Source organism: Myotis davidii, unplaced genomic scaffold (genome assembly GCF_000327345.1).
Source record: "Myotis davidii unplaced genomic scaffold, ASM32734v1 scaffold876, whole genome shotgun sequence".
Classification (NCBI taxonomy): Eukaryota; Metazoa; Chordata; class Mammalia; order Chiroptera; family Vespertilionidae; genus Myotis; species Myotis davidii.
The window spans coordinates 80,837-107,966 of record NW_006287953.1 but is presented as its reverse complement, the minus strand read 5'-3'; the positions used below and the strand labels follow the sequence as shown (position 1 = coordinate 107,966).

The 27,130-nt window shown below is 38.8% G+C and overlaps 1 protein-coding gene across 20 annotated transcripts in view; it reads right to left on the bottom strand.

Annotated features, from left to right (window-relative positions):
• Nucleotides 1-27,130, bottom strand: part of LOC102766902 (transcription factor SOX-6) — a 140,076-nt gene that overhangs the window by 48,563 nt on the left and 64,383 nt on the right. For 17 of the 20 annotated variants that reach the window (XR_001513205.1, XM_015561408.1, XM_015561407.1 and 14 more), the window contains 2 exons: nucleotides 25,217-25,442; nucleotides 22,227-22,414 (listed from right to left, as the gene is read on the bottom strand). Coding sequence is in view for 19 of the 20 variants with exons in the window: in XM_015561408.1 (XP_015416894.1) it covers nucleotides 22,227-22,414; nucleotides 25,217-25,442 (414 nt within the window). In the remaining variant the exon portion in view is untranslated. The remainder of the gene's footprint in view (nucleotides 1-22,226; nucleotides 22,415-25,216; nucleotides 25,443-27,130) is intronic. The other 3 variants (XM_015561401.1, XM_015561410.1, XM_015561412.1) reach the window with 1 other exon arrangement.

The following is a 27,130-nucleotide window of genomic DNA, read 5'->3' as shown; positions in this document are numbered from 1 at the left end:
AAAATCATATTAACTCCAGTTAATTCCTCTAGAGAAAGAAGAACATCTCTAGGAAAGATGAGGCAGATGAAACTATAGGAGCAGAGACATAAAGCATTTGGTCAAAGTACTCTGATCCTAAAGAAAATAATTTCACAAGAGTTTGGGAATACCCAAGCTAAGAAATATGGCTGTTATGGACAGAACGGTATCCTCTTAAAATTCACATGTAGAAGTCCTAACCCTAGCCTAGTACATCAGAACATGATTGTGCTTGGAGATGGGGCCTTTAAAGAGGTGACTAAATTAAAATGAAGCCTTTCGGTGGGCCCCAATCCTACACAGTGGGGGTCCTTATAAGAGGAGGAGTTATACAGATTCATGAGAGATGTGTGCTCACAGAGGAAAACCGTGTGAGGAAAACCGTGACACAGCAAGAGGGCAGCCATCTACAAGGAGAGAGGCCTCCGGTGAAACCAGCACCTGTACCTTGGATTTCTAGCCTCCAGAACTGTGAGAAAAATATTTCTGTTGTTTAAGCTGCCCAGTCTGTGGGTTTTGCTATGATGGCCTTAGCAAACTAATACAATAGCAACTTCTCCCTCAAGCAATAAGGCAACAAATGTTAAATAAGCAATCCTCTGATAGCTTTTGCATTAGGATCTAGTAGTGGTTCTATCTATTGACAATCTATGTATCTATCTGTCATCTATCTATAATCTAATCTATCTATTATCTATCTATTATCTACATCTGTCTATCTATCATCTATCTATCATCTATCTATTATCTATTATCTATCTATCTATCTATCTATCTATCTATCTATCTATCTATCTATCTATAATTCTATCTACCTAGGATCTTCAAAAGAAAAAGTTCCCCCTTAAAGAGAATGAATATTTATAAGGACTTGGCAAAAAAAGTTTTTAAAATTCCAGATGATTCATACTTGAGGCAAGACATAGAATGAGTACAGATTGATGTAAGCAGCTCAGATCCCCTCTCAGGATGCTGTAATCTGTGCCACTGAGCAGTAAGCTCCTTGGGAGAGGGAAAGTGTCTCCTGACCCCCTCTACCTCCAGTGAGGACTGTGCCCTGTAAGCTCAGAAAAGCATGTAGCACATACCGGCTGAAAGGAACTAATATCTGTAGAGCTTCTTGTGGAGATGTTTTATGGAATTTACAAAAACATTCTCAAATGATATACCACAAGTTTCCTTCATGATTTGAAGAGTACACCAAACTAAGCAAGTTCTCTTTCCACACCCCAGGCAAGAACAGCATCCTGTCTATCTCCTGCAACATACACTTAGACTCTTGTCACTGGTCAGCAGATGATAAATGATAAAGTAGCATTGACTCTGAAGATGTGAGACCCTTTTAGTCTTGGGAGCCACTGAGTTAAATTAGTTTCATCAGGATTATAGTGATTACTGAACCCCTTTAACCAAATGCTTTCTGTCTCATTCATATGGTTTTCATATGGTTTTAACCAATTGCAAGGTTATTTATAAGTTTGCAACTCCCAACTAGAGTTATAAAGTGTTCAGATTTAAGCAAATCCAGTTGTGTGGCAGCCCAACTTCTACTTATATGTGGTTTCCAACTTTTTACTTGTGTACAGAGGCATGATGCATATTTGTTCCTGAATGTTCTCTGATTAACTATTTGTTTCAATAACAAGTTCACAAAAATTCCATTGTAAAATTATATAAACTCCTATTAAAACTGAACACGTGATTTAAAAACTGGAAAATTTTATCTCCACTTAAACCACCAGCACGACTTTATTAATCTAACATTTATCACATGAACAAAAAGGTACAATATAATTAATGACCAGCTAAGCAAATGTCTTAGTCCAAAAAAAAATTATCTTAGGAATTCAGTTTTCTCAAAATTTAGGCACTTGATTTCAAAGACCTATTTATTTTACAATGTGTACTTTTGAAAAATATTGTCTGTAGGAACACAGGTGCCTTTTATTCAAGTTAAAGACATCAAAGCTATATAAACCAAGAATGAATATTTTCCTCAAACTATACCTTCTCTTTCAATTTTAGCTGGCAAACTGATAAATATGAAAAAAAATTTCTCTCAGAAACAAACACAAAAAATGGGGGAAAATGTAAGGTACTGCCACCAACCATTTCTTTTAATTTTTTTATGTATATCTTAAAATTTCCTAAGATATTTGGCTATAATTTTAAGAAATGTATGTGCTACAAAAATAACATATTTCTTCAAAAGAAGAAACAGGGGCACGAGAAAGTCTGGTGCTAGAAGGAAATGTAATGGCCTCTTCATTCAGAGAGCACGGAGCTTAGGACACTCACCCAGAGTCGCAGCCTAACCAGTCACAAATTCAGAGCTTGTCTCAGCCTCCAGACTGTGATTCCTGCTCCTTCCACTGAACCGCCCTGCATCACAAGTGCCCTTCACAGACTATCCCTGATTACTTCATCTGCAAAACGTGGGAGCTGAACTAACTTCTCTCTACGGTTTCTTTCAGCTTTAAGATCGGATGATACTCGACATTTTTGCTCCTGACACCCACACTGCAGCACACATTAGGAAAATAGCTTTGACATCTCATAAAAATTTTTGAGCAATTATTTATATTCTCAAGGAAATAGCTCAAAGGTAATCCATCTGTCAGACAAGCTTACCAAAACCATGATCACACTTAGCCAAAAAGCATTTGTTTGCTACTTCTGAAATTCCCTCTCCACCAGGGTAAAGTGACAGAGGGAAGGGACACAAGGCAGGGGGAGGCAAGGAAAGAGGCAGGCAAAATCAGAGGGAAACGTTTACATCTAATGTGGTGAAATATACTTCTATGTCCCTGATTTTGGTACTCATGACAGTGGCACGAGCAGAATACATCCCTTTTTGTCTGCAAGCAAAGTAACATATATGCAAACATTGCTGTTAAGAAGAGAGCCTCTCTTCAGGAAAAAAAAAAACTAAACTAAATTAATTAACTCCTTGATGTCAAGAGTTTGCATATTCTACTGTTATCTTCCTCTAGGAAACAGGAAGTACTAATAAGGTCAAAGACAGTCACAAGCGACTTCTCAAATAAAATAAAATAAATAAAATTAACCCAAGACTATGTCTGATACTTTTTGGGGAAAGTTTTCTTTAAGATTGAGTAAAATTAAAATTTGGAAACTTTCATTTCATGAAAAATTTAAAAACCAATTGAAATTTCAAAAATGAGTTTTAAAAAGAAAGAAAACATTTAGGACCCAGTGCGAAATAGTATGCCACCACGGCAACATTACAAAGGACAAAAGATAGTATCCAACTGTGGTGCTATGTGTTAATTGTACGGTTTTCCAAAGATGTGGGAGAACTGATATCAATTACAGTATAATTACCATTACTTCCAACAGAGTTAACATGTAGTTACCACAAAGTAACGTACAATTAACTGGTGTCACATTGCACACCAGACTAAATAAGATACAAATTAAAAATTCCCAAATGTAGCCATAATACTCTCCTATCTCTTAAAAAAAATAAAACAACTTTTTCTCTGATATGTCATAGCATTTTTCAGGAATTAGTGTAATTATTTCATAAAGGGAAGAACAAGACATATAGGTTAGGAAGAATCATTTTTAGCTGTACAATGAAAACCTGCCCAGGGAGAGAGAGACTTATATATCAACAAAAAATAAATTTAATAACCTAAACCTGTTTTAAATAAAATTAGAATTTTCCACATGTCTTAAGTTCCTGAAAATTAAGCAGCTATATTTTAAAACCAAGTTCAAGAATGTTCTTGGTTTTTACTGATACTTAATATGTGTTTAAATGCATTTATCAGTGACCGTGAGCCTGCTTTAGTGACGCTACTGAGGAACACAGAAATGAGCGAGGCTCTGTCTAAGAAGACAGCTTACACAGAAGTTGGGGTTATTTGCTATGTGAAGTGGTAAAACAATGTCTCAATATGAGCAATTTCCTTATCAGGAGGTGAACTAAGGGAACAAAGAATGCTATAGCTCAGTCTGAAGAAGTCGAATTCCTCCTTGGAATGTCTCAAGTCAGCAACCATAACACAGGAGCCTCCATAGGCTGCATCTGAGAGGGGCACGTGTGGGAGCACGTACACGCCAAATGCTCAGCTAGGTTTAATTAGAAGAGAACTGAAAATGGCAGGGTGCAATGCTGTGAAGTTGATGAGAGGACAAAGGGAAAGTAGCTGCATTTAAAACACAGCTCCAGTGTTTCTGCTATATCCGTTTCAAACATCTGGGCTTCCAATTATTTATTGAACTCATGTGTAAGAGTTATTTGGGAATACTGCAACTGTTATAGCACAGGGACATGCACACTGCTTTGTAAAATACTTGCAGGATTGAACTCTTGCTAAAATCTGGAACCAATGGGTGAAAACTGCTACGGGATTATTATCTTTCAGTCCATGTGTGAAAACCATGAAGAGGTTAATATGCTAAGAATACGTTTTGTAAACAGCATGCTATTAATATAGCAGACAATATTTTATTAGAAACGTATGTTTTGCATATATTTGAACATTTAATTTCCTACTCTGACTTTTTTTCGTATCTAAATGCTTACTCGAGATTAAATGAGGCTAGACACATTTGTAAAAGGCTGCGCATCTCCTCTGAAGATGACATAAGCATATGCACAGGCCACAACACTCTCAGGGCGGTTCGTTCCCTGTGTAGTCAATCGTTCCCCCTTCCCTCTGAATGTGGAGCTCAAGAGTAGATGCACTGTTTTTGCACCCAGTTTCATGTTCTACTCTATTAAATTTATGACCCTTTTGTTAGGCTGCGAAGGAAACCGAACTGGTTAGGAGGGATGACAACAGAACAATGATGGGTACATCATTATGCCATGTTATTTCCTCTTGTTCCCACATCTCCGCTGCATTCCTCTGATTACTGCAGCCTCAAAAAATGTGCTGATCGCTGTGTGTGTTAGGCGACACCACCAACCCGGGAAGCTAATATCCCGATAGAGTGCATTATGCATGTGATGTAAATGAGGTATGTGCTCGACACATACCGGCCGTTTGTCATCAGAGAGCCCGCAGACAGGACGGTGGGCACAAGTGCCTTTATTCCCTTCACCGTGTCCACAAACGGAAAAGGAAAAAATCCACCTGCTCATGGCAGCTGACCTTAATTTGGCATGAACTTGAAATATTCCCATGTAAAGGATATTTGGGGGAGAGCTTTATTTGTTGTTATTCTCTTAGAAAAATAAAAGGTTTGACAAATCCACCTTCAGAAATTCAGACTGGAAATGCAGTGTATTCTAGGTCATAATAGAAAGGGAAAAGACCAAACCAACTTTATTTCTCAAAAACAGAAATTGATCTTCAGCTTTTCATTGCAGCCATAATTTAAGTGTCAACATAATAATTAGCTGTGAAGCTGAATTTATGATTTAGTTAGTAAATTAGAACTAAGTCTTCTAATTCAAGTTTGGGAGCTAAACGGTAAATATATTTTAAAATTTGGAATCAGATTTCCCAGCCTATAAGTAAGGCTTTCAGAGTAACGAATCTTTTCTGCAGAATGAGGGATGATGCTTGAACTACAGTAACAATTTCTAAATGAAATAAAAGTGACACCTCAAGGGCTCTCTTTCTGGACCATCAATAAACAAGCACATGTTTATTTCTAATGCTGGGGTAGCCGCTCCCCCTGCCCCTCTCCATCACCTGCCTAGACAAGGACAAACCTGGAAAATTAACTAGAGCAGGATACAAGGCCAAGAGGTTGTTTGTTCAATCCCAAAGATTGTCTATTGAGCGTAACTGCAATGGACTCACACAGTGTGAAAAAAGAAGTTATTTGTAGAACAAATAATTTTCCATGTAGACATTATATTTATCAGTTTTTAAATCTGTGTGGAATTTTTAATGGTAATTTCAGACTAATTAAGGACAAGGAAAAAAGATCATAACAGTATACAAGGTACAAGGTTTTAAGATTAAAGTTCTTATTTCACGCTACTGCATATATTTGAAAGAACACAACCTAAAGGAAGACTAAATCTTCTTTGCACTGATTCAATAAAACTCACATTTGAATTTATGATTAAAATTTTAGTTTTCCATAACTGAAGTGACCAAAAGAATAGAAAAACCATTGCTAACAGGGCTGGCCTGCCTTCTTGCCTGCATCAGGACTGGCATATTAAAACTTCTAATTTACACAAGGCTTCAAATTGTGGACTGCGTTCTCTTTCTGCTAATGTGATATGAAGGGCAGGATTATCAGATTGCTCAGGCCAAAGAAATAGACAAGTTTTAATATAAATATAATCTCTTTTTAGGTACTATTTGGTTTGAAATGTTAGTTTTCCTTTGAGGACCAGCTATTAGATTTACCACACTCACCCTCTGTAGTTTAAGTTGTTTTAAAATGCATTGTCTATTGTTCTAACCAATCACATACTTTTCCTTTTGGATAAACCAATTTCACTTCAAGCTTTATTCTTTGGCTTAGTTTCACTATACTGGAACTAAACTATCAGTATAATTTCACTTTATGATACATCAGTATTAAATATTCCCTCAAACATCACCTATAGATACTTTTACCTCATTTAAAATTAGATGCTTACAGACATGATTCTGGAAAACTAGTTTGTACAAAGCCAGGTGAAATTCACTAACTCATAGAGCATTGTGATCTCGCTGTATTGTGCTAATCAGTAAATCTATTTACATTTGGCTAATTCTTAGTCCTCAGCTAATTCTTTGAGAAAATAATAAATGCTTCCTATGAACTCCAGAGATCTCTGGTACAACAGACCCGATGCACTTCAAATAGACTTTACTTCCTTTCTACATCCTCTTCTTCCCTCCACCACCCACAAAGAGGCTAAACAAAAAATTGTTTTATCAAAATAACGTGATGACATGCTACTTCTGTATGCTATCAGCCTGAGGCAGCTCTGCGTGCACCCTGTTCCAACAAAACAGGAGGCCAGAAGCACACAGCTCAAAACTTCGCTTCCTCGGGGAAATCACTGACTCAGTTACTTGCTCCTCACACAAAAATGATGGCCCACACTCAGCTTTCTGATCACAAGCATCATAAAAATTACGAAGTCCTTTATACACATATGTCATTTGTAAGGCAGAATCATTCCAATTTTACAGAATGTACTGAGGCTCAGTAAGATTAGACACTTCCCCAAGATCACCCAGATAGTAAGAGTCAGAGAGAGACCTAGAAGATAGGTTCCCCAATTTAAAACCCAAGCTGAATCCCTTCTCCTCTTTTGTACAGCTTGACTTGGTTTTAGGAACCGGTCATGAAATCAGGAAAATCAGGACCCAACTGGTTTCCAAAGTCTTGTCGGTCAGAATTCATTTTATAAATTTAACTTCTGAAGCTAGGTATTCAAATCTAAGACTTTATCACATCACCATTTAAATAAGTAAAATCAACATTAGACTCGGAATGACTTTGTACTGGTTGTCTCCTAGCCTCCCTAAGCTCTGCTACCTCCTTCATGTGTGGTTGATTCTTCTACAAAGTCTCCAAGCCCTATCCTTAGACACACTCAGGATATCTCCTTACACCAGAGGAGGTGGGTGGTGAGCTGCAGGCATCACACACTAGAGCCCTGCCTGGGGAAAATGCAGCGATTGCTGCTGCTTCTGCAGTTCTAAGAGCTTGGAGAAAAACCCACCTTGGTGGTCAGAGACAGCACCCTGACTGCAGTAGGCTGCATGACTGTAGGGAGAGTGGGAAAATGGGAGTCAGAGAGAAAAAAAGTGAGGGAAAGGGAAAAGGAACAAGAGAGGAAGAGGAGAAATGGTGGGGAGTAGAGAGAGATATGGGGAGAGGGTAAGAAGGAAAGGACAGAAGTGTGCACTCATCCATAGGGAGGCAGAGAAGTACTGGGAAACTGATCAACAACCTCCAGAAGAAAAGGCAGAGGGAGAGTGGCAGAAAGGCAGAGCCACGGGATAGCTAAAGGAGACTTCAAAATTCCTCTAACCACTGACTACCTTATCCGAGGGCCAACGGGTCAGGTACCCGGTGACAAGAGAAGATTTGAATTTACAATAAACAAATGATGTATCATAGAATTGTATCTTGAAATTTATATAATCTTATTAACCAACGTCACCCCAATAAAATTTTTAAAAAATAAAATGAAAAAAATTTTTCTACATAAAGTCTAATAAGAAGCAACTCTCCTATAATGTGAATTTCCTGTCAGAATGAGGCCAAAGACGCGCTAAAGCCTAGACCAGCGGTTCTCAACCTGTGGGTCGCAACCCCTTTGGCGGTCAAACGACCCTTTCACAGGGGTCACCTAAGACCATCCTGCATATCAGATATTTACATTATGATTCATAACAGTAGCAACATTACAGTTATGAAGTAGCAACGAAAATAATTTTATGGTTGGGTCACAACATGAGGAACTGTATTTAAAGGGCCAGAAGGTTGAGAACCACTGGCCTAGACAGACTCAGATGAAAATACAGTGGGGCCTTGACTTAAGAGTTTAATTCTTTCTGAGACGGAGCTCGTTAACTCAAATTACTCTGTCAACTCAATGCAAAAGATCGGCCCAGAGACAACTGGTATCTCAAAAATCTCGTTAGTCGGGACACTCGTAAGACAAGGCCCCACTGTAGTATGGTGCACTGGAAGTATAAATTTACTCAGAGAAGAGCTGGTATTTGAACCTAGAGTTACCTCCATGATTCTTAGTGCTTTTCACCTGTACTGGAGAATAACAATAATCTCTTCCAAAGGATTTTTATGAAATCCAAATGAGATGTTTATATAAAAGTAGCTATTGTCCTAACCGGTTTGGCTCAGTGGATAGAGTATTGGCCTGCGGACTCAAGGGTCCCAGGTTAGATTCCGGTCAAGAGCATGTACCTTGGTTGCAGGCACATACCCAGTAGGGAGTGTGCAGGAGGCGGCTGATCAATGATTCTCTCTCAGTGATGTTTCTAACTTTCTAACCCTCTCCCTTCCTCTCTGTAAAAAATCAATAAAATCTATATTTTTTTAAAAAATAGCTATCATCCACCAATGCCTATAAATTAATATGAACTATTTCAAATTTTAATTCAGATTTACAATTCTATACACTCTGAGGAGTCTTCCACTGAGAAGATTATCACTTAGCAATTGCTCCTATAGTTTCTCTGTAACAAACAGGTTGATTTTCTGTAAGCTTATTTACATGAGAAATACACTCAATTTATCTCAGCCACACTAACATCATTATTTTTCATTCTCTCTCTCTCTTTCTCTCTCTCTTACTCTCTCTTTCTCTCTCTCTTACTCTCTCTCTCTTTCTCCCTCTCTCTCTCCCCCTCATCCCTCATGAACATGCACGCACTCACAAAACACACAAAAAACAAAACTCTGGGCTAAATTTCTTAGCCAGGCCTTCAGGGCTTCTATCATTTGAACAGCCCCCTCTCTACACCTCTCCTGTATGAACTGTCCTCCAGCCATATTCCCCACATGAGAGGACCCAGACCCCATCCAGGCTCTTGCTAGAACCCTGCCTGCTCACTCTTCTCTGCATACTCTACCCTGCTTGCCCTTCCTTTGAGACATTTTAAGTCTTTCCTGCTTCACAGAACCTCTCTTTCCACCTGTCATTGATTTTCATGAGCTTAATTACCTTGGCAGCTCCCTTCACTCATTTGGCATCTGGACCTCACATTGTCAGGTTCCCTTCTATATGCATCTGTCCTTTCTCCCAAATCAGACTATATTTTCCTTCAGGGTAGAAAGGGGCTGGTCAACATTTATCTGAATCCCAAGAATCTATCACAAGCCCCCATATATCAGATGGTGAGCTCTCCCTGCCTAATGTCTGTTATGTCATATGGTTGCAAACAACAAAGGAGCCAGAAGAATATTTGTTTGCATCCACCTTACTTTATATACATTACCTCATTTAATGTTCCCACAATCTTATATAGTACTAGAGACCCGGTGCATGAAATTCATGCATTTGGGGGTGGGGGGTTCCTCAGCCTGGCCTGCACCCTGTTGCAGTCCGGGAGTCCTCAGGGGATGTCCGACTGCTACCGCCACTGCGCTCGCCAGCTGTGAGGCCAGCTCAAGGCTTCTGGCTGAGCGGTGCTCCCCCATGGGAGCACACTGACCACCAGGGGGCAGCTCCTGCATTGACCATCTGCCCCCTGATGGTCAGTGCGCATCATAGTGACCAGTCGTTCCACTGTTCTATCGATTTGAATATTAGCCTTTTATTATATAGGATATTCATCATACCTACCTTCCAAGTGAGTAAACAAAGGCACAGAAAAGTAACAGGCCCCAGGTAACATAGCTAGTAACACATGTGGTATTGAAATCACAACTTAATCTGAGAAGCTAAGTTTTGTTGATTTTTAGAGAGAGAAAATGAGAGAGAAACATCAATGAGAGAGAAACATCATCAATCAGCTGCCTCCTGCACACCCCCTACCAGGGATCAAGCTAACAACCCAGGCTTGTGCCCTGACTGGGAACTGAATTAGTGACCTCTTGATTCATGGGTCGATGCTCAACCACTGAGCCACACCAGTTGAGGTGAAGCTGAGTTTTATACCTAGATATGATTGATTTCAAAGGGTCATATTCCTCTTCCATTACCAATGTTTTGCCTAGAACTGGGGAAACTATTTTACAGCAGTCACAATAATGGGCTAGAATAAGACTAAACTTGTTGTCATCTCCTTTGTAGGAGTGTTATTAAAATTAGAGAACTCATCTTCTTAAGGAATGTGCAGTGATCTTCTTTGTTGAAAACTATAGGGACCGGAAGCCTAGAATGGTTAGGGAACTAAAACTACTGGACAATGCATCTTACAAGACACCCTTTGTGTTATTTCAGAACCAATACTGTTGACAACATTTATAAAAATATATAAAGAGCAAATCAGGGTTGCACCAAAAACAAAAGCAAGCATTTTCATCCACAGAGGGAAGACAGCACTTTGGCACATTCTAATCTTAGTTGCAAATGTCAAAAATTGCAAACTAGATCTTAGATAAAAGTGAACTTCTGCCAGAGTGCTCCTAATGGCAAATTTTTGACAACCAGGTTTATGACAATGCTGAGAGGGAAACAGTAATAGAAATAATGCATAAAGTACATCTATGTGCAGAGTTTTCGCATGTACTCTTCGTACATAGTTGTATGCCTACAAGGTGAAAATGAAAATAATCAAGTGTATTAATACCTAATTCCACAATGAGAAGAGAGTACAACACACACACAGACTCATAGGTAGATATTTATGCGCACTACGTGGGTGAAGATAAGCAAATGATTTGAGCTCTTTGAACCTCATCCTCCTCTGTAGGAGAGGCGTGATAAAAATTCTGCCTCTAAAGATGGATATTAAGTGTGATGATAATGCTTAAAAAGTGCCTTTCAAATAATGAAAAGACTGAGATTCTAATGATTGCTATTATTTTCCTAAAATGGTCACAGGCAAAGAAAGCTCTGAGGAAAAGAAAGAGTGAATGTACAATCCATCGCATCCACTGCTACAATGCCTAAGCAAATCTTCAAAAAAAAATTCAGCTGTAAGAGACTGAACTTTCACATCTGCAAATACAAGTACAGAACATTTTGTTACTGGCATCAACTTAAATCAGCTAATATTATATTGAGTGCCTGCTGTGTGCGAGGCATGCCTGAGAAATGTTATGTTCCATTTAACCAGATATTCTGATTAGTCAAGTTATCACATGTCCTAGAATATCACACCTGGTCTATCAGCAAAGATTATAATATAATGATATAAATAGCACTCAGGCTAAGTTGAGCACTTTGAGACCATGTGATGCTTCAGATACTTTTACATTGTTTAGTACACTGAGTGGATCCTAAAGGCGATTAGGGTGGAACTGATCTAACTTGGAGGTTGAGAATTCTTCAGGAATACTTGATGAACTTCTTGTGTGGGGTGGCACAGCATTAAGTCACTGGATACTAAGTTTGTGACATATCCTTCCCCTGTGTATTGGTTGTCTTTCCATTGTAAAAGCCTGCCTCCAGGACAAAGGGACACGTTGTAACCTCAGGAAAGAGAAGAATGCAAAAGAATGTAAGGCAGATTTAAATAAATTTAAATTAATACTACTGAAGAGAAAGGAATGGATTTTTTTAAAGGCATGGTCCTAGGAGCTGGCTTACAGTTTTCTGATTGACTTCCCAATAACCAAGAAACTAAGTATTGCCAACCATGGATGAGAACACCAAGGCTAGTGAGGTCACAGAGCTAGTGAGGAATAGAACCAGAACCTTAGGTTCAGGTCAGTCAGACTCAAAACACCCTCGCTTTGCAATTGTCCACATTTCTCAAAAGGTCTCTCCCATTCTTTCTTTAAACTGACATAGTCTTCTTAAAATGCAGTTCAGATTAAATATGCCCCATACACACACACACACACACACACACACACCTTTAATGGCTCATATCTATAAAGATAAACCTAAACTAGCTATCGCAATGATCTATTTCAAACTGCCTTCCTACTAGTTATATGTCAGGCACTGGACAAGGCCTGGCACATGGATTATTTGATTAAATCTTCACAGCAACCACTTGTGCTTAGAAACTATGACTATTCCCATCTCTTAGAGAAACTTGGGCAGTCTAACTTCAAAACTTTGCTCTTATCCACAACCTAGCCAAGTGGATGTGGAAGCTAGGAACAAACTAAGAAAGAGAGGGAGAGATGGAGACAGAGACAGACAGAAAGAGACAGAGAGGGAGAGAGGGAGGAAATATTTATTAAAGGCCTAATGGCCTTGTGATACAGCAAAAGATTGAATTTGAAGCAGATATGAGAATCAAGCTATCTTTTCCACTTAGCCAGACATTAAAGAGATTTGGAAATATATAAAACAAAGCTGGTCTTCTTCCTATTTTTTTAATTTGAAGAATTTACTTAATACTAAAAAGTGCTATTTATATTTAACGTCTATTGAGTTTAGTATTATTTTCAAATAACTAAATACATATTTTTAATTCTTCAGTTTTATTATCTCATATGGTAAATATTGATAGATATATCCCACATAAATAAAAACTCTTTGGGGTTCTTAATAATTATTAAGACTGTAAAGGAGCCCTAAAACCAAAAATGTTAAGGAAAGCTGATCTAGGAGGATTAAGAGATTAGATCCAGAAAGATTAAGGATTAGGATGTACTTGCCATAGCCGGAGGTTAGGTCTATAAAATCCTCATTATGAGTAAATCTGCTCCATACATACTCAAACCAACAAGTCTTTATGCAAAGTTTTGGACTGTGATGTATCTAATTTTAACCCTTGCTCTGGGAGATCCTTCCACTGGAGATGGCATTTTAATTTAAGATACTTGTAAACAAACCTAAAAGCCCTGTGTTGCTCTTTCCCCACCCCATCCCTAGGAAGTAACTTGAACCTTGTAAGCCTATATAAAGTCTCACCATTTTTTTCCATTTTACGTGCAGAGAAGAAAGAAACCAAACAAGTTTGTTGTTGTTTTCATGGATTAGATCTTAAACTAGTAGCTAGGCAACCAATCAAGTAGCCCTGACAACAGAAATAAATGGAACTTAATGATTACCTTCAGCCAGAAGCCTACACACAGCACTGCATAGTTGCCCAATGTTATTGGTTCAAACATAAAACCTAAAATTAATAAAACTTATATTTTTTCTAACTTTATAGCATTTTGATCTGTGTATACTGTTTTAGAAAAAACACCATCACAAGTATAAATAACTATCCTTTTCAAAGAAATATGCATGAAGCATATGTATATAGGTGGACTTCTTTATCTCATGATTTTAGCATTCCCTTCATTAAAATTGATGTTTGAAACTCAGATGTATGTCTTCTTTTAGATTCTGAATAAAACTGCCCATCAATCTCACAGAGATGGAGGGAACAAGTGAGATGATGAAGAGAAGGAATGCTGATCGAGAAAATTAGAGGGAGAGCAAGAACGTGATCTAGGGCTGGAATTACATTCCTAATCTGCAAAACAGGATAGTATCACTACATCCCCAAATTTGGAAAGGTTCAAGAGAGATAAATATGTGATAATATTTTTAAAACATAGAAGCATTACAAAAATATTTCTTGTCATGATGTGAAAAGTGCTACATAAATGTTTTTTAAAAACCAACTACTGTTCTGCTTAGCAAATGAGGATGTTAAAATTTGAATTTTCTCTTACTGTAAATTGTCTAATGTGTCCACACCCCTCATAACACGTTGTTGTTATCTTGGAAACAGGTTAACATGGAAAGGAGTGCTGCAGCTGAGCATGTTAGTTAAACGCTCACAAAAACAACCTTCCTGATTAATCAGTACTATGAACTTCTTTGGAAACAACAAAATCTCACTATTCTGTGTGTTATATAAAAACTCAGTCATTCCGAATACACTTTGCGAAATCATTTGCTCACAATCCTCTTTTCCTTATTGTTTTATGGCTATATTGATCTTCTGTCTGAACATATCCTGTCACGCAACAATGCATATTTGAATCAATTGTACAAATAACAAGGAGCTGTGGCCATTGACAATGTGGAGCAGAAGACATCCAATATGTTTTCCTTTCCAGTAAAAGGGGGCAGTATTATGACATCAATGTAATACTCAAGAAAGATTCTGATTTTTTTTTTTTTTGCAAACTATGGGTGATGAGCAAGAATTTACACTTGTGAAAAATGAACAACTGCTTTTTTGAATAAACAAGAACAAGTTTACATGGTACCTCAGTGATTGGATTATTATTTCCATGATTGAAAAAGTATCATTTTGGCATGAGAAATTCATATGGTTATCAAAAATCAGGTTAAGTATTTTCAAAAATCATAGATTGAAATTCTGATTTTCTGGAAATATGTTAAAGTATATATTAAATTAGTAGGGACAGAAGCTCCCCAGCACGATAATCTAATCAAATTTAACATTATTATCTTCCATATGGCCAGATCATAGCAGGTAGCTAGTACATGCAAGTTATTGGAAGAATGAAAAAGAAAAATGTGTATCTTGATTTTGTAAGAAGGTGGCTATTAGTTTCTTACTAACCTTCTACTCTATCTTAAGACATTTTGGCCCCAAGAAGCAACAGGTTAACCCATTCATCATTGGAGAATATCAAGAGTGAAAATTTAACAAAATTAACAATAGATTTGACAACCTGCTGAGGCCTTAAAGAGAAAAAGGTCCTAACATTAATAGAATATATTCTGTGTCAGGTACTCTAGACATGTTTTTCCTCAAAACAATCCTTCAAGAAAAGGATAATTGCCTCTATTTTATAGATGTGCTCATTGAGATTCACAGAGGTTAAGTCACCCACCTATATAACATTAGAAAATAGCACAGGTGACTTTCAAGATTAACCCTGGACACTGAGGCCCAGTTTTAATCAACTCCAAAACCCATAGTCTCTAATTCGAACACTGCTCTGGGGATAGCCACCACGTCTGTCTCTATCTACATCATTCAACCTTCTGTTTCCTGACTGGTATCTCTCCGCAGCCAGAACCAGTGGCTATCATGGCAGGGAAGAATGTCCCACCTTGACAGAAGGTGACAAGTATACAGGAGGCAGGGAGCTCAATGTTTCTCTGCTTCATAGTTTCAGTTTATTTTGACCCTGGCTTATTCCATCAAAGGGTTGAGATTGCCATTGTAAGTACTTTTGTATGTAACAGGCTTAAAGATCTCATAGAAAATTAATCTGGTACTATTCTAAAAATAGTAATGTTATTGACTAAGAAAAAGCTAGGGCTTAATTCATGCTCTGCCATAAATACACTGTGTGATCATGGGCAAGTCATTGTCTTTCTCTAGGTCTTCGTTTTCCCATCTGTGAATTGAAGTAATTGGACTAGATTAAATGTAATGTCGCATCCAGTCCTTCACTGTGCAGTTTTAATCCCACAAACATACTTGAGAGGCAGGCAAAGTGTGATCATAGTGTCCACGGCAGCTCACTTTGACACCCAATGAGATCAAGCTTTTTTCTTAAGAGACTCTCCAAAGATGAATGGGGCAGCAGTTCAGGTTACATGTGCACGAATGTATAATCTACCTATTTATGAGCAGCTCTGATCAGTAGGCAATCAGTCTACTGGCTCCTCAAGATGATTAAAATGAGCTAATTAACCAGATTCCCAAGTTGTACAATACCTATGAAGGACAGTGCTCTAACCAATCGTCAAGTCAGCATTCAAATATTAAGAAGCTCAGAAAAGTCAGAGAACACACTTTAACACTAAGAAAGCCCGCCCTGCCTTGCCTCTCTTCTAACTTACCTCTAAGAACATTTAGAAGCATCTTATTTAAAACTCTGCTGTGGCCAAAACCGGTTTGGCTCGGTGGATGGAGTGTCGGCCTGCGGACTGAAGGACCCCGGGTTCGGTTCCGGTCAAGGGCATGTACCAGGGTTGCGGGCACACCCCCAGTGGGAGATGTGCAGGAGGCAGCTGATCGATGTTTCTCTCTCATCGATGTTCCTAACTCTCTATCTCTCTCCCTTCCTCTCTGTAAAACATCAATAAAATATATTTTTTAAAAAAATAAAACTCTGCTGTGTACTGTTATGGCTAAAATACTCTGTCTTAGAGATGTCAAAATAACAAAAGTTGGTAAGCAATTAGCCTATAATCTAATCTAATTGCACTGGTACTGAGGGATAGAGATGGCTGGTGTTCTTGGGGTAGAAAGCTAAAAGCCAGGGCAGTAACCTAGACTTCTGCTGGCAAGGCACTCACAGTCCATGCACAGAAGCTATGTGGAAATGATGGGGCAGAACAGCTCCTAAGGTGCCGTTACAGTCTATTGTCCCTACGATCCATTTATTTAACAGACCCTAAATATCTTGTGACACAACCAACCAGAACATCTCCATTGGTGCCGTTCTGGCTGATCAAGTTAACAATGTTTCATTTTAAAAGCGCCAAATAGGGATCTACCCAATAAGGTGAAATGCACCATGGGTAGACATGTATTCATATGAACATATATGTGATTCCATATTATAAAGACACAAGCACTCTATGCCTGTGTAGTAAATGCTTGTCCACATTTATGTACATATCAAACATGTTTTCTATACATTTAATGTTACTACATGTCATACAAACAATCTACAATGGACATTGTGATGCCCTGCCCAGATTTCTCCTTTAGAACTGAAAGATTTATTCCCTCAGCTGCAAAATATGTTGGTAGCTCACCCTCAGCTGTTTGGCATTGACCTAGCTGAAGAGACTTCCAAAGGAAGCCCTCATCCAAAAATTGGTTGACACAAGTGTGTAAAAACTCACCCCCTCCACTTGGGGCATTCTGAATGGACATGGCAGCCTCCAAGCTTCCTATGGGCTTGGCTGAGGTTGGTTGAGACTGCATTGCTTTGATCCTTTCCATTGCATAGGTGGCAATCGGAAAGAGAACTCCCCAATAAACCTGCTTGCTAATTTCCACCTCATCATCTGCTTCTATGACACACCCCTTTATAAAGAATGCCCAAATAAGAGAACAACCAGGGATGCTTAATAAATTATAAAGTTTTATGACAGCAACACTGTGAAAAATTTTCTAAAACTGTATAACAGATTATGAGAACAAATTCATAAATCTAATTTATATATCTTTATATTTAAGGGAACTGAGATAATTCCAAAATGGACAATTTTGAAGACAGTTGAATTTGAAACAATACATTTTATCAACCTTATTTCACATTATACATTTATCCTCTTTGACTTCAGAAGGTCTGATCCTCCAGAAGAAAAAGTAATGTCCTATGGAAGTAGTGTCCTATAAAATTAAGATGGATTATTTTGATGATAAGTGAACCAAATCTACCATATCAGGAGTCCTTTAACGTTCTAAATTTACTCTTCTGACTGCAACTAACTTAATAAGCAAGAATAGATACCGACTCTAGAAACTAAACAAAGCCTACACAACCACAAAATGTATGTTCAAATGACAGACACTATTGGGGAGGGGGCTCACAAAAGTTAAGGAGAGCTTGTGAACACATTCCTGAATGTCATGGACTTTTCCAGTGCTCCAAATTCAACCAGTAAAGTCATCAGCTGAGACAACTCCCTTTAACCGAGAAACCAGGGCTTTCTGAATCATATTCAGTGTGATATGTTTTAGGTCAAGTTTGGTTTTTCATCATTACTTTTGATCTTAGCCTAATCTCTCATCTCTCTTCCTTGTCTTCTAGTGTGAAATAAGGTGTTCTTATTTCAGAACCTCAGACGTCTTCTTCCAAAATGAATTAAGAAAACTCAGTGAGAAATATTTAAAATTGACCTGTGATTGAAGTTAATAGTTCATTAACTTTGAACTTAAACTCCAATTGATGGTACAAATTCAGCTATCTCAGGTCACAGTGTCAGACACAGAGAGAGTCACTGCTGAAAGCAAGGTGTGTCCAGTGCCAATGACCTGCTAGGTTATGGATCAGGATGCTACTGTTCTAAGCCTGCTTAATAGGACTAAGGGTCTTCACCGAAAGGCCGAATTGCTGCACCAGTACTGAGCACGTCTCTTTTCCCCACAAACTAAATAGCATATATACACATTCTATTTTAAATACTCTTTATGTTAATATTCCAAACAAAAATTTCCATATGTATTTTTCAAAGAAATATTTCATTCATGACATTAGTCAAAGGCAAGTTATTTTTCATAATTTAATAATAATATGGTTATTTAAATGAAATAATTAGTTTTTTGTGGAATGAAATTTCTGAAATGTATTAATTCTAAATATATTTTACTGAGCCCAGTGTTTTTCAATTAGTGGTAATTTTGTCCTCCCTCCACCAATAGAAGACATCTGGCAATGTCTAAAGTCATTTTTAATTGTCACAAAGGCGGGGAATGCTGCTGACATCTAATAAATAGAGGCCAAATTAGTACCCCCAAGAATTACCAGGGCAAAAATGTTAATAATGCCAAGGCTGAGAAACCCTGATTTAATCTAATAAATCTGAAGTTTCTAACTTTGTATATTACCTCAGTTGGAAAGGAGTTTAAGTATGTGAGTTGGCCAATATGCCAACACATCTACTGCTTCCTTCTATTGACCCTCCTACTATTGTGTGAGGATCTCATATCTGTGACAAAGTAGTAAATTTGTTCCACATATTTAAAACCCACCATGATTTAGTTGGAAAGAATACATGGAACAGACTGACAGCTGTCAGGGGGGAGGGGTGTGTGTGGGGGGGCTGGATGAAAGAAGGTGAAGAGATTAACCAAAAAAAACATATTTACATAACACATAGACATGGACAACAGTGTGGTGATAGCCAGAGGGAAACAGGGGGAAGTGGAGATGGAGGTGGGCAAAGGCAGGGGAAAGTGGGGACAGAAAGAAACTTTGCTTGGGGAGGTGGACACACAATTCAGGGTGTGGATGATGTATGTTTTGGTGAACCAATATCACTCCAATAAATTCAGTTTAAAAAAGGTATGGAAACATAAGATAAGAAAGTTCTGCTGGGACCGGTTTGGCTCAGTGGATAGAGTGTCGGCCTGCGGACTGAGAGGTCCCAGGTTCGATTCCGGTCAAGGGCATGTACCTTGGTTGCGGGCACATCCCCAGTGGCGGGTGTGCAGGAGGCAGCTGGTCGATGTTTCTCTCTCATCAATGTTTCTAACTCTCTCTCTCTCTCTCCTTTCCTCTCTGTAAAGAATCGATAAAATATATTTTAAAAAAAAGAAAGTTCCTACTCTGTACCAGGAGTTGGGCTGGGTATATTCACATAAGCTTATGTCATTGTAACCCAGATTACTACTTTTATATTATAGATGAAGGAATTGAGAGTCAGAGAGGTTAAGCAACTTGCCAAATATCACATAGTTGGTGACACTCAGTGACTACTATTCCAAGTGAGAATATATATTTTTAAAATCATTAATACTTTCTCATATATGCAAAGAAAATTTCTGAATCACTAATGGTTGTTACTACTCAAAGAAAATTTTTGAATCATTAATGGTAGTTAATGGGGTGAGGAGGCTAATTAGCTTTTCACCATATATCTTTCTGTATTACCAGAATTTTCAGTAAGTATATATTACTTCATTTGAAAACTAATAAATAAAAAAGACTCAATTAAACAAATCACTGACATGTGTCTCAAATTAATTTTAGGATTAACCCTGGACAAAATTGTAAAGTAGGAGATGGTCCATGGTGCATAATCCCTCGTTTTTAACCCAATTTCCCATTCCATTCATTAGCCCTATGCCAAAACTTCTTTACCTACCCATGTTCCAAGAAAGGATCTTAGGAAGTTATTTACATTAAAATTACATATGTTATTATTCCATGGTGTTCTCACTGAGCTCAAGACAGTATCTTAGGTCAAAAGAATGACTCTGTGTTTATTTTTAATATCAGAGAGGTAGAAGATTTTGGGGACAAAGCCTTTTTTTCCCTTGTGGTCCTGACCATGTATTAAGGGATCTCTTAAAGAAGGGCTCTGCCTTGTGAGCCCACTGCCAAGGATGAAGCACTTCATGGAGAATGAAGCACTTGACTGAACTGATCCAGTGGCTGGCAAGTGCCTGACAAGTCCCAAGTATGTAAATGTTTATGGCTTAACAGGCACCAAAAACCTGCCATTCCCTCAGATAGTCTCTCTCCGACCTGAGGATCAATCAAGGCAGGGTGTCCAATAATGATTATATTTAAATAGTATACACACACAAATACATACCACACACACACACACACACACACACACACGTATACATATATATTTAATGTTAACTTCAGTAATTCAATGCAATGAGAACTGAGAGTAAAGTTGAATTCTTTATTAATCTTTGGGAAGTCAACACTTCCAGAGCTAAGCTTTGTAATCTGGTGAGGGCTTTGGTCACAGACATGCTATGAGAGTTCCATCTCCTCATACCCCTTCCCAGCCTCCTGTATCCCAGCTGTCTCCTAGCTAACGTATATAGACCCATCAAGAATGGGAGGATGATATGAAATGAGCAATGGCTCTGTATCCCACTAATTGGTTGACTTGTGTCCCCCCAAAAGATATATTCAAGTCCTCACCTTTGGTACCTGAAAATGGGGCCTTATTTGGAAATAGGGTCTTTGCAGATAAAATCAAGTTAAAATAAGGTCATCCTGGGTTAGGGTAGAACCACATCCAATGACTAATGTCCTTCTAAGAAGAGGGAGATTTGGAGAGACAGGGACACAGAAGACAGCTATGTGAAGAGGGAGGCAGAAATTGCAGTGATGCAGCAACAAGCCACGGAATGGCAAGGATCATTCATTCATCAGATAATCGGATTTTTTCACTCAATGAACTACAAAAGCCTCTCAACTGTCCCCATTCTTAACCTCCTAGAGTCCATTCTCACACATCACATGAATGATCTTTTTGTAGGTAAGTGATATCATGTCAATGCTCTGGACAAAACCCATCTAAGGGTTCCCACCACAGGGCAAAATGCAAAGTCTTTCCAAGGCCCACAAGGTCTACCATGCTCTGTCCCATGCGTCCCCTTCTCTCATGCAGCAGGACCTCAATGCATCATGACTTCATTCATATCTCTACTCAGTGTCACTTTCTCAGAGTACTTACCTCCCTTTCTAAAGGAGCAACCCCACAATCCCTATTCCCTGAACTTGATTCTATTTTTCTCAAAGCATTTATTCACTCCTAATACTGCTGGCATTGCATTACATATTTCATATTATTTTTTTTGGTCATCTGTGTTCCCCTATTAGAATATCAGCTCTATGAGAGCAGGGATTTTTATCTGATTTGTTAGCTGTTGCATCTCCCATGCCTAAAACAGTATCTTTCATAACATAAGCACTTGATAAATATTTGTTAAACAACAACAAAATCAGCAAATGCATTCTATAAGCTGCTTTGTTTTATTTTTTGCTCTGGCTGATAGGAAGCTTAGAGCAAATTCAGTGATGAGTTATAGTAATCTATCCCATCATGACTATATAAGCTTCTTTTTAAATATTATATTCTTATTCTAGTAACCTCACATATCCCCTTTATTTTAAGATATTTCTAAATCTTTTGGAACAGGACAGGAAGACAACAATGGGCAGGTAGGTTGAGTGCCTCGTTGATGCTTGAGAGCCTGGAAAGAGCCAGATGAGAAGGAGCCAATGGGGCCAGCGAGCCAGTGAAGGAGGGAAGCCAGTTTTACCTTTTCATTCCTGCAGTTGTTCAGCCCCATATTATTCATGGAGGCCAGTTTCCCATCAACTCCGTGTGGCTGTTGCTGCTGTTGCTCCCGCTGGATCTGCTCTCGCATCTTCCGAGCCTCCTGAATGGCTTTCATCACCGTATCCTGATCCCCAAACAGGGCAGGGGAGTTGAGACTGGACAGGATATCTGCACACACAGGATGCTTTATCAGAGGCTTGTGAGGTGAGAATCTTTACAAAATATGCTGCTCTCCACTCCCCTGTAGAATGCTGCATTTGCCAAACAAGGAAGGGGCAAGTTTTCTACTAAGAATATCACAATACTGTGCACAGAGCACAGAAGGCCAGTTGTTTTGTTGGTGGTGGTTTTGGGTTTTGTTTTTGTTTTGCTTTGTTTTTTAGCTCTTGGAGGATGCCCTAGCACTCCAGTTTATCTGGCCTGTCAATCCACCTCACAGAGGAAGGTTCCTGGATTCCAATTGTGTGTATACATTTATCTGCGCTGCTATGTCTAACAATTAACGGGAAAGTAGAGGAGAAGAAAGAGGTGGGAAGGGGGGACAGAGATGTCTGTTCAGGCTGCTCATTATGTTTGGTGTGCTAATTCTGGAAAGCTATTGCTAGCCTAGCAGAAAGGATCTGCGAGGCTATATGTGTGCTTCAGTGACATCTGTATGTGTGTGTTTGTATGTCCACTGCAGGAGAGAGGGGGCGGGAAGTAACACCCCACACTCTCCGGTCCCCAGTCACTGGCTGGTTAATGAAGCATTCTACTCATCATGCTTCCTCAGTTATTTACCAAGAGAATGACAACCCGTTCCCTGCCCCCAGCCCGATCACCCACTGCTCTCAGCTTCCTGCCTTCCTGACAGTGAGGCTGTATGAGTGGGGATGGTTTTCACATAAGAACAAAGCTTCAAATAAAGTAATAATAAATATTTACTTTCATTATGTTCCATGCAACACAGTGGGAAAATTTTCAAAATTAAACCGACTAATTTTCCTTCATATCTTGCATTATACTATAGGTTAAAATCTATACTTTAGAGAAGTTTTTCCAGTTCTAGAGAAAAATAAAACAATAGCTTGCTGATTGGTAGATTTCAAACCCACTTGTTTGTAACCTGGTATGAGCATTTCATGGCCCATGTCTGTGTGTGTGTGTGTGTGTGTACATGCGCACATGCCTTTGCTTTTAAAAAATATTCCCAAGGCTATCTATGGGAAAATTTTAAAATCAGTCACTTTTTAGGATATAGAAACCCATATCTTGTGCTCTGAAGCTTTTCTGATACCAACAAATCTCTCCTATATTGTCTGGAGCAGAGAGCATTACTTCAGCCCATTTCTAGTTCAGGATCTAAGACATATGCTCTGCTGAAGTATAAACTTCATAAAAGCAGGGCCTGTAACAGGGTGACCTCTGTCCCTCACAATGCTCAACACAGCAAATCAATGCTTTCCCAACAAAACTCGGAAATGGATCATAGAGGGCCATTTCAAGATCAAGTCAATTATTATTTACTGATGCTGGCTTTTTCCTCATCTCGCAGCTTCTGATGATCCAGTGGTCACATTCACACACCGGATTTGCTTTGGTCCTTGCTCCCATGCAAACCCACTAACCTGGGCTGAGGATCTCGGGTTCCCAAAAGGCATCCTGACTCAAAATGAGAACAGGCCATTGTGTGGCTCCTAATGTGCAAATTTCAGTGAGGACGACTCACCTCTGCCTCGACTCAGCACAGTTCAGAAAATGCCCCAACTGTGGGTTCACAAAAGGAGCACTGATTACGTGGGAGAGGACATGGAGTCTGGCCTTAGTTCCGTTGACTCCACAGCTACATGGTTGTGGGCAAGTCATTTTACCTGTGAGGACCCCATTTACATACAACCAGGGTAATAACACTACACTACCTAACTCATAAGATTACTGTGAAAAAATCAAATAGGCAAAAATGGTAAGCTGTAAATGGCTACATGTACACACTATTTAACTTACTGAAATATGCATTTCAGGCTCCAGGATTCAATTACACAAGGAAGGTAATATGGTGAAGAAATGCTAGCACTAGTCCCTAATCCCTTTGAATGTCTGTGTCTTTATTTGAAAAGTGAGAGACTTAAAGAGTATAGTAACAATAAAGTAACAGAGCTCCTGACAAGTTTTTCACAAGCTTCATTCTACACGTACTTGTAAGGGTGCTGGTATTCACTCAGCCCAGCCGTTTTAAACCTTACCCCTTAAAAGTGCCAGACACCACGCTAGACAATTTATATGCATTTTTCTCTCTTAATTCTCATTACAACCTATGAGCAAGGTAATAATATCCCCCTTTCAAAGATTAGGAAACTAAAGTTTAAAAGATTAAGTATCTTTCCCCGGATTATACAGCTAGTAAGTAAAGGCTCTTAGTCCAAGTCCGTCTGACGCCAGAAGCCATGATTTCCCTGCACACTTCTCACACGGGGTGTGAGCGTTCCTAGAGAGACCTGGCCACGTGTCAGCAACTCTAAGAAGCCAGAGGATCATTATATCTTACTATATTCCAATTTTATTTCATGTAGATTTGTTTTAATGCAAACTAATAGATTAGATGTGAAATTCACATACATTTTAAAAAGAAAACATAACATTTGAAAGGAATTTTGGACTTTTGGTGGGCAGCTTTGAGGCCAGGGTCCCTCTAGGTCCTTGGAGGGCTCATGGTCACGCCTTCTGCCCAGAGTTACTTTAGTGGCAAAGCACTGATCGAAGACAGAAATTCCCAATAGTCTGATTTGCTGGATCGAATTCATCATTGTCTAAAGAACCCATCCCAGCAGAATTTATATGATGGCCTTTCCCAAAAGCTCTAATAACCCAAAGGGCGCCAAATCGGGTTATATTTCAGTAGGACAGATTTTACATTTTTTTTCTTTTTCTTGGACTAAGGAACACTTTGGAAGCAAGGATCAGTCATCGCTCAACAGGTGTGGTTTCTGTTACCTAATTCATAAGTCTCTTCCTGGTGTTGACCTTTCCATTTACCTAGAGAGGATCCCCTTCCCAGGCTCCCTGCAATGGGGCTGGGGATGCCGCTTTTGTTGGGCAGGCTGACTGGGCTGGTTTTGCTGGCTGGGAAGAGGCTCTGGGTGGGAGAGGTTGGGGACTTGACAGGCTCCGCTGTCTTGGGTCTGGATGAGAGGTTCAGCGGCTGTGCTGCAGCTTCATCCTACGGGAGTTTAACATAAATAATTATTAAAAAGAAAAAGACAAATGAAGCACATTATCACTTAGTAAGCCACAGTTATTTTACACCTCAGAGACAATGCCACATTCTCCTGCAATCATAACAAAAGGAGCTAATTATCTACCTCCTCAAAGATTCATCCGAAGGAAACCTCATTAATTTCCCTGTGTTATGCTTCTATTTACATTAACTGTGTAGTTGGATCATTCTTTTTGCCAAATTAAAATCTGAATTAGCTCACATTACAGCTTAATTTCCTAATGTGTTTTCAGGGATCTAAATTAACCTAGGGCATTCACAAAGAATTATTTAAAATTTCAGCAGCTCTGTAGTGCTTTTGTGTTATTCTCTCTAAAAAGTTCCTGGAACTATAAATAGGCCCTGCAGCTAATTTGTTAATATATATTTTAAATCAAACAATTGCCAGTACTTTAAAAATGGAAACACAGGAGGACTTCTCTGATCTCCTGGGCCTCTGCCCGGAGCCGCCTGCCACAGCATGGCTTCTATGTGGCTTTCTGGGTGTGGGCACTCTTCATGGTCTGTATTCTGGCCTCTACTCATGTTTAAAATTAATTTTTGCAAAGAGTTAGCACACATTATAATTATGTTTTACATACCATGCTATATGCAATTTATTTTTCATGTCTAAAGTGATGTCTCTTTATATCTTTGCTCCATATATTTACAGAATGTCTATTTTAAGACCTGTCCTATACTGAGCACAGGACTCAAATATCTTGCTTGTAACTCTGGTTTAACCAGAAGTTCAAAAGCTAAGCTCCTTGCCATTATTTTGTCTCATTTATCCTGCCATAAAACACCCGTAACAACACTTCCACCATGCTAAAACCTTACTTGTAATATGAGCATATTCATTTAAATGCTCAGTTTTAAGATCTGCATTATTGTGTTCTAAAATGAAATTGTCAGCAAATGTGAAGGCCTGTTTTGCTTCTGAGGAAGCACAGAGAACTTGCTTTTAATGTTATTGTTTAAACCACACAGTAGAGCTTGGAAACAGAACATCCTCCCCCTTGGCAACCCTGTGACCTCTCTGAGGCTCAATTTCTTCATCTGTAGGAAAAAAAAGGGGGGGGGGGCTGATTTTAGCTGATCTCTAAGGTCTCTTCCAGTATTAATTGTCATTGTTTAAGAGGCAACAAAAAGGGATGCCAGAAAATACTACTAAGGAAGGAGAACTCGAAAAAAATAAAAATCACATTCAACAAAGGAGCTATTATGTTCCAAGCACTCACTGTGCTAGACATTTTCACACATATTAGCTTATGTCACCTTCAATAAACTATGAGGCTGGGCAGTATTGTTCTAACTTCACAAAGGAAGCTGAGTCAGAGTGATAAAAGTACTGTCCAAAGCTCTACGTGGAGGGACAGAATCTGAATTCTAGTTTATTGGACTCCAAATCCTAGGTCCCTTTACTACTATACTATCAGAGACAATAAGTCACTCAATAATGTAGGGATGTCCTATAGTGTTTTTGCTCTTGTTTTGTTCTGTTTTTGTCATGGTAGGAAACAGGTAATCAGACACATCCATGTTGTAATGTTCTTTTATTTACATCTAGACATAGGATAGGTTCTTAGGTAACAGTTACATCCTTTGTGAATGTCAAAATTATCCAATATGCTTAATTATAATTTACTTCC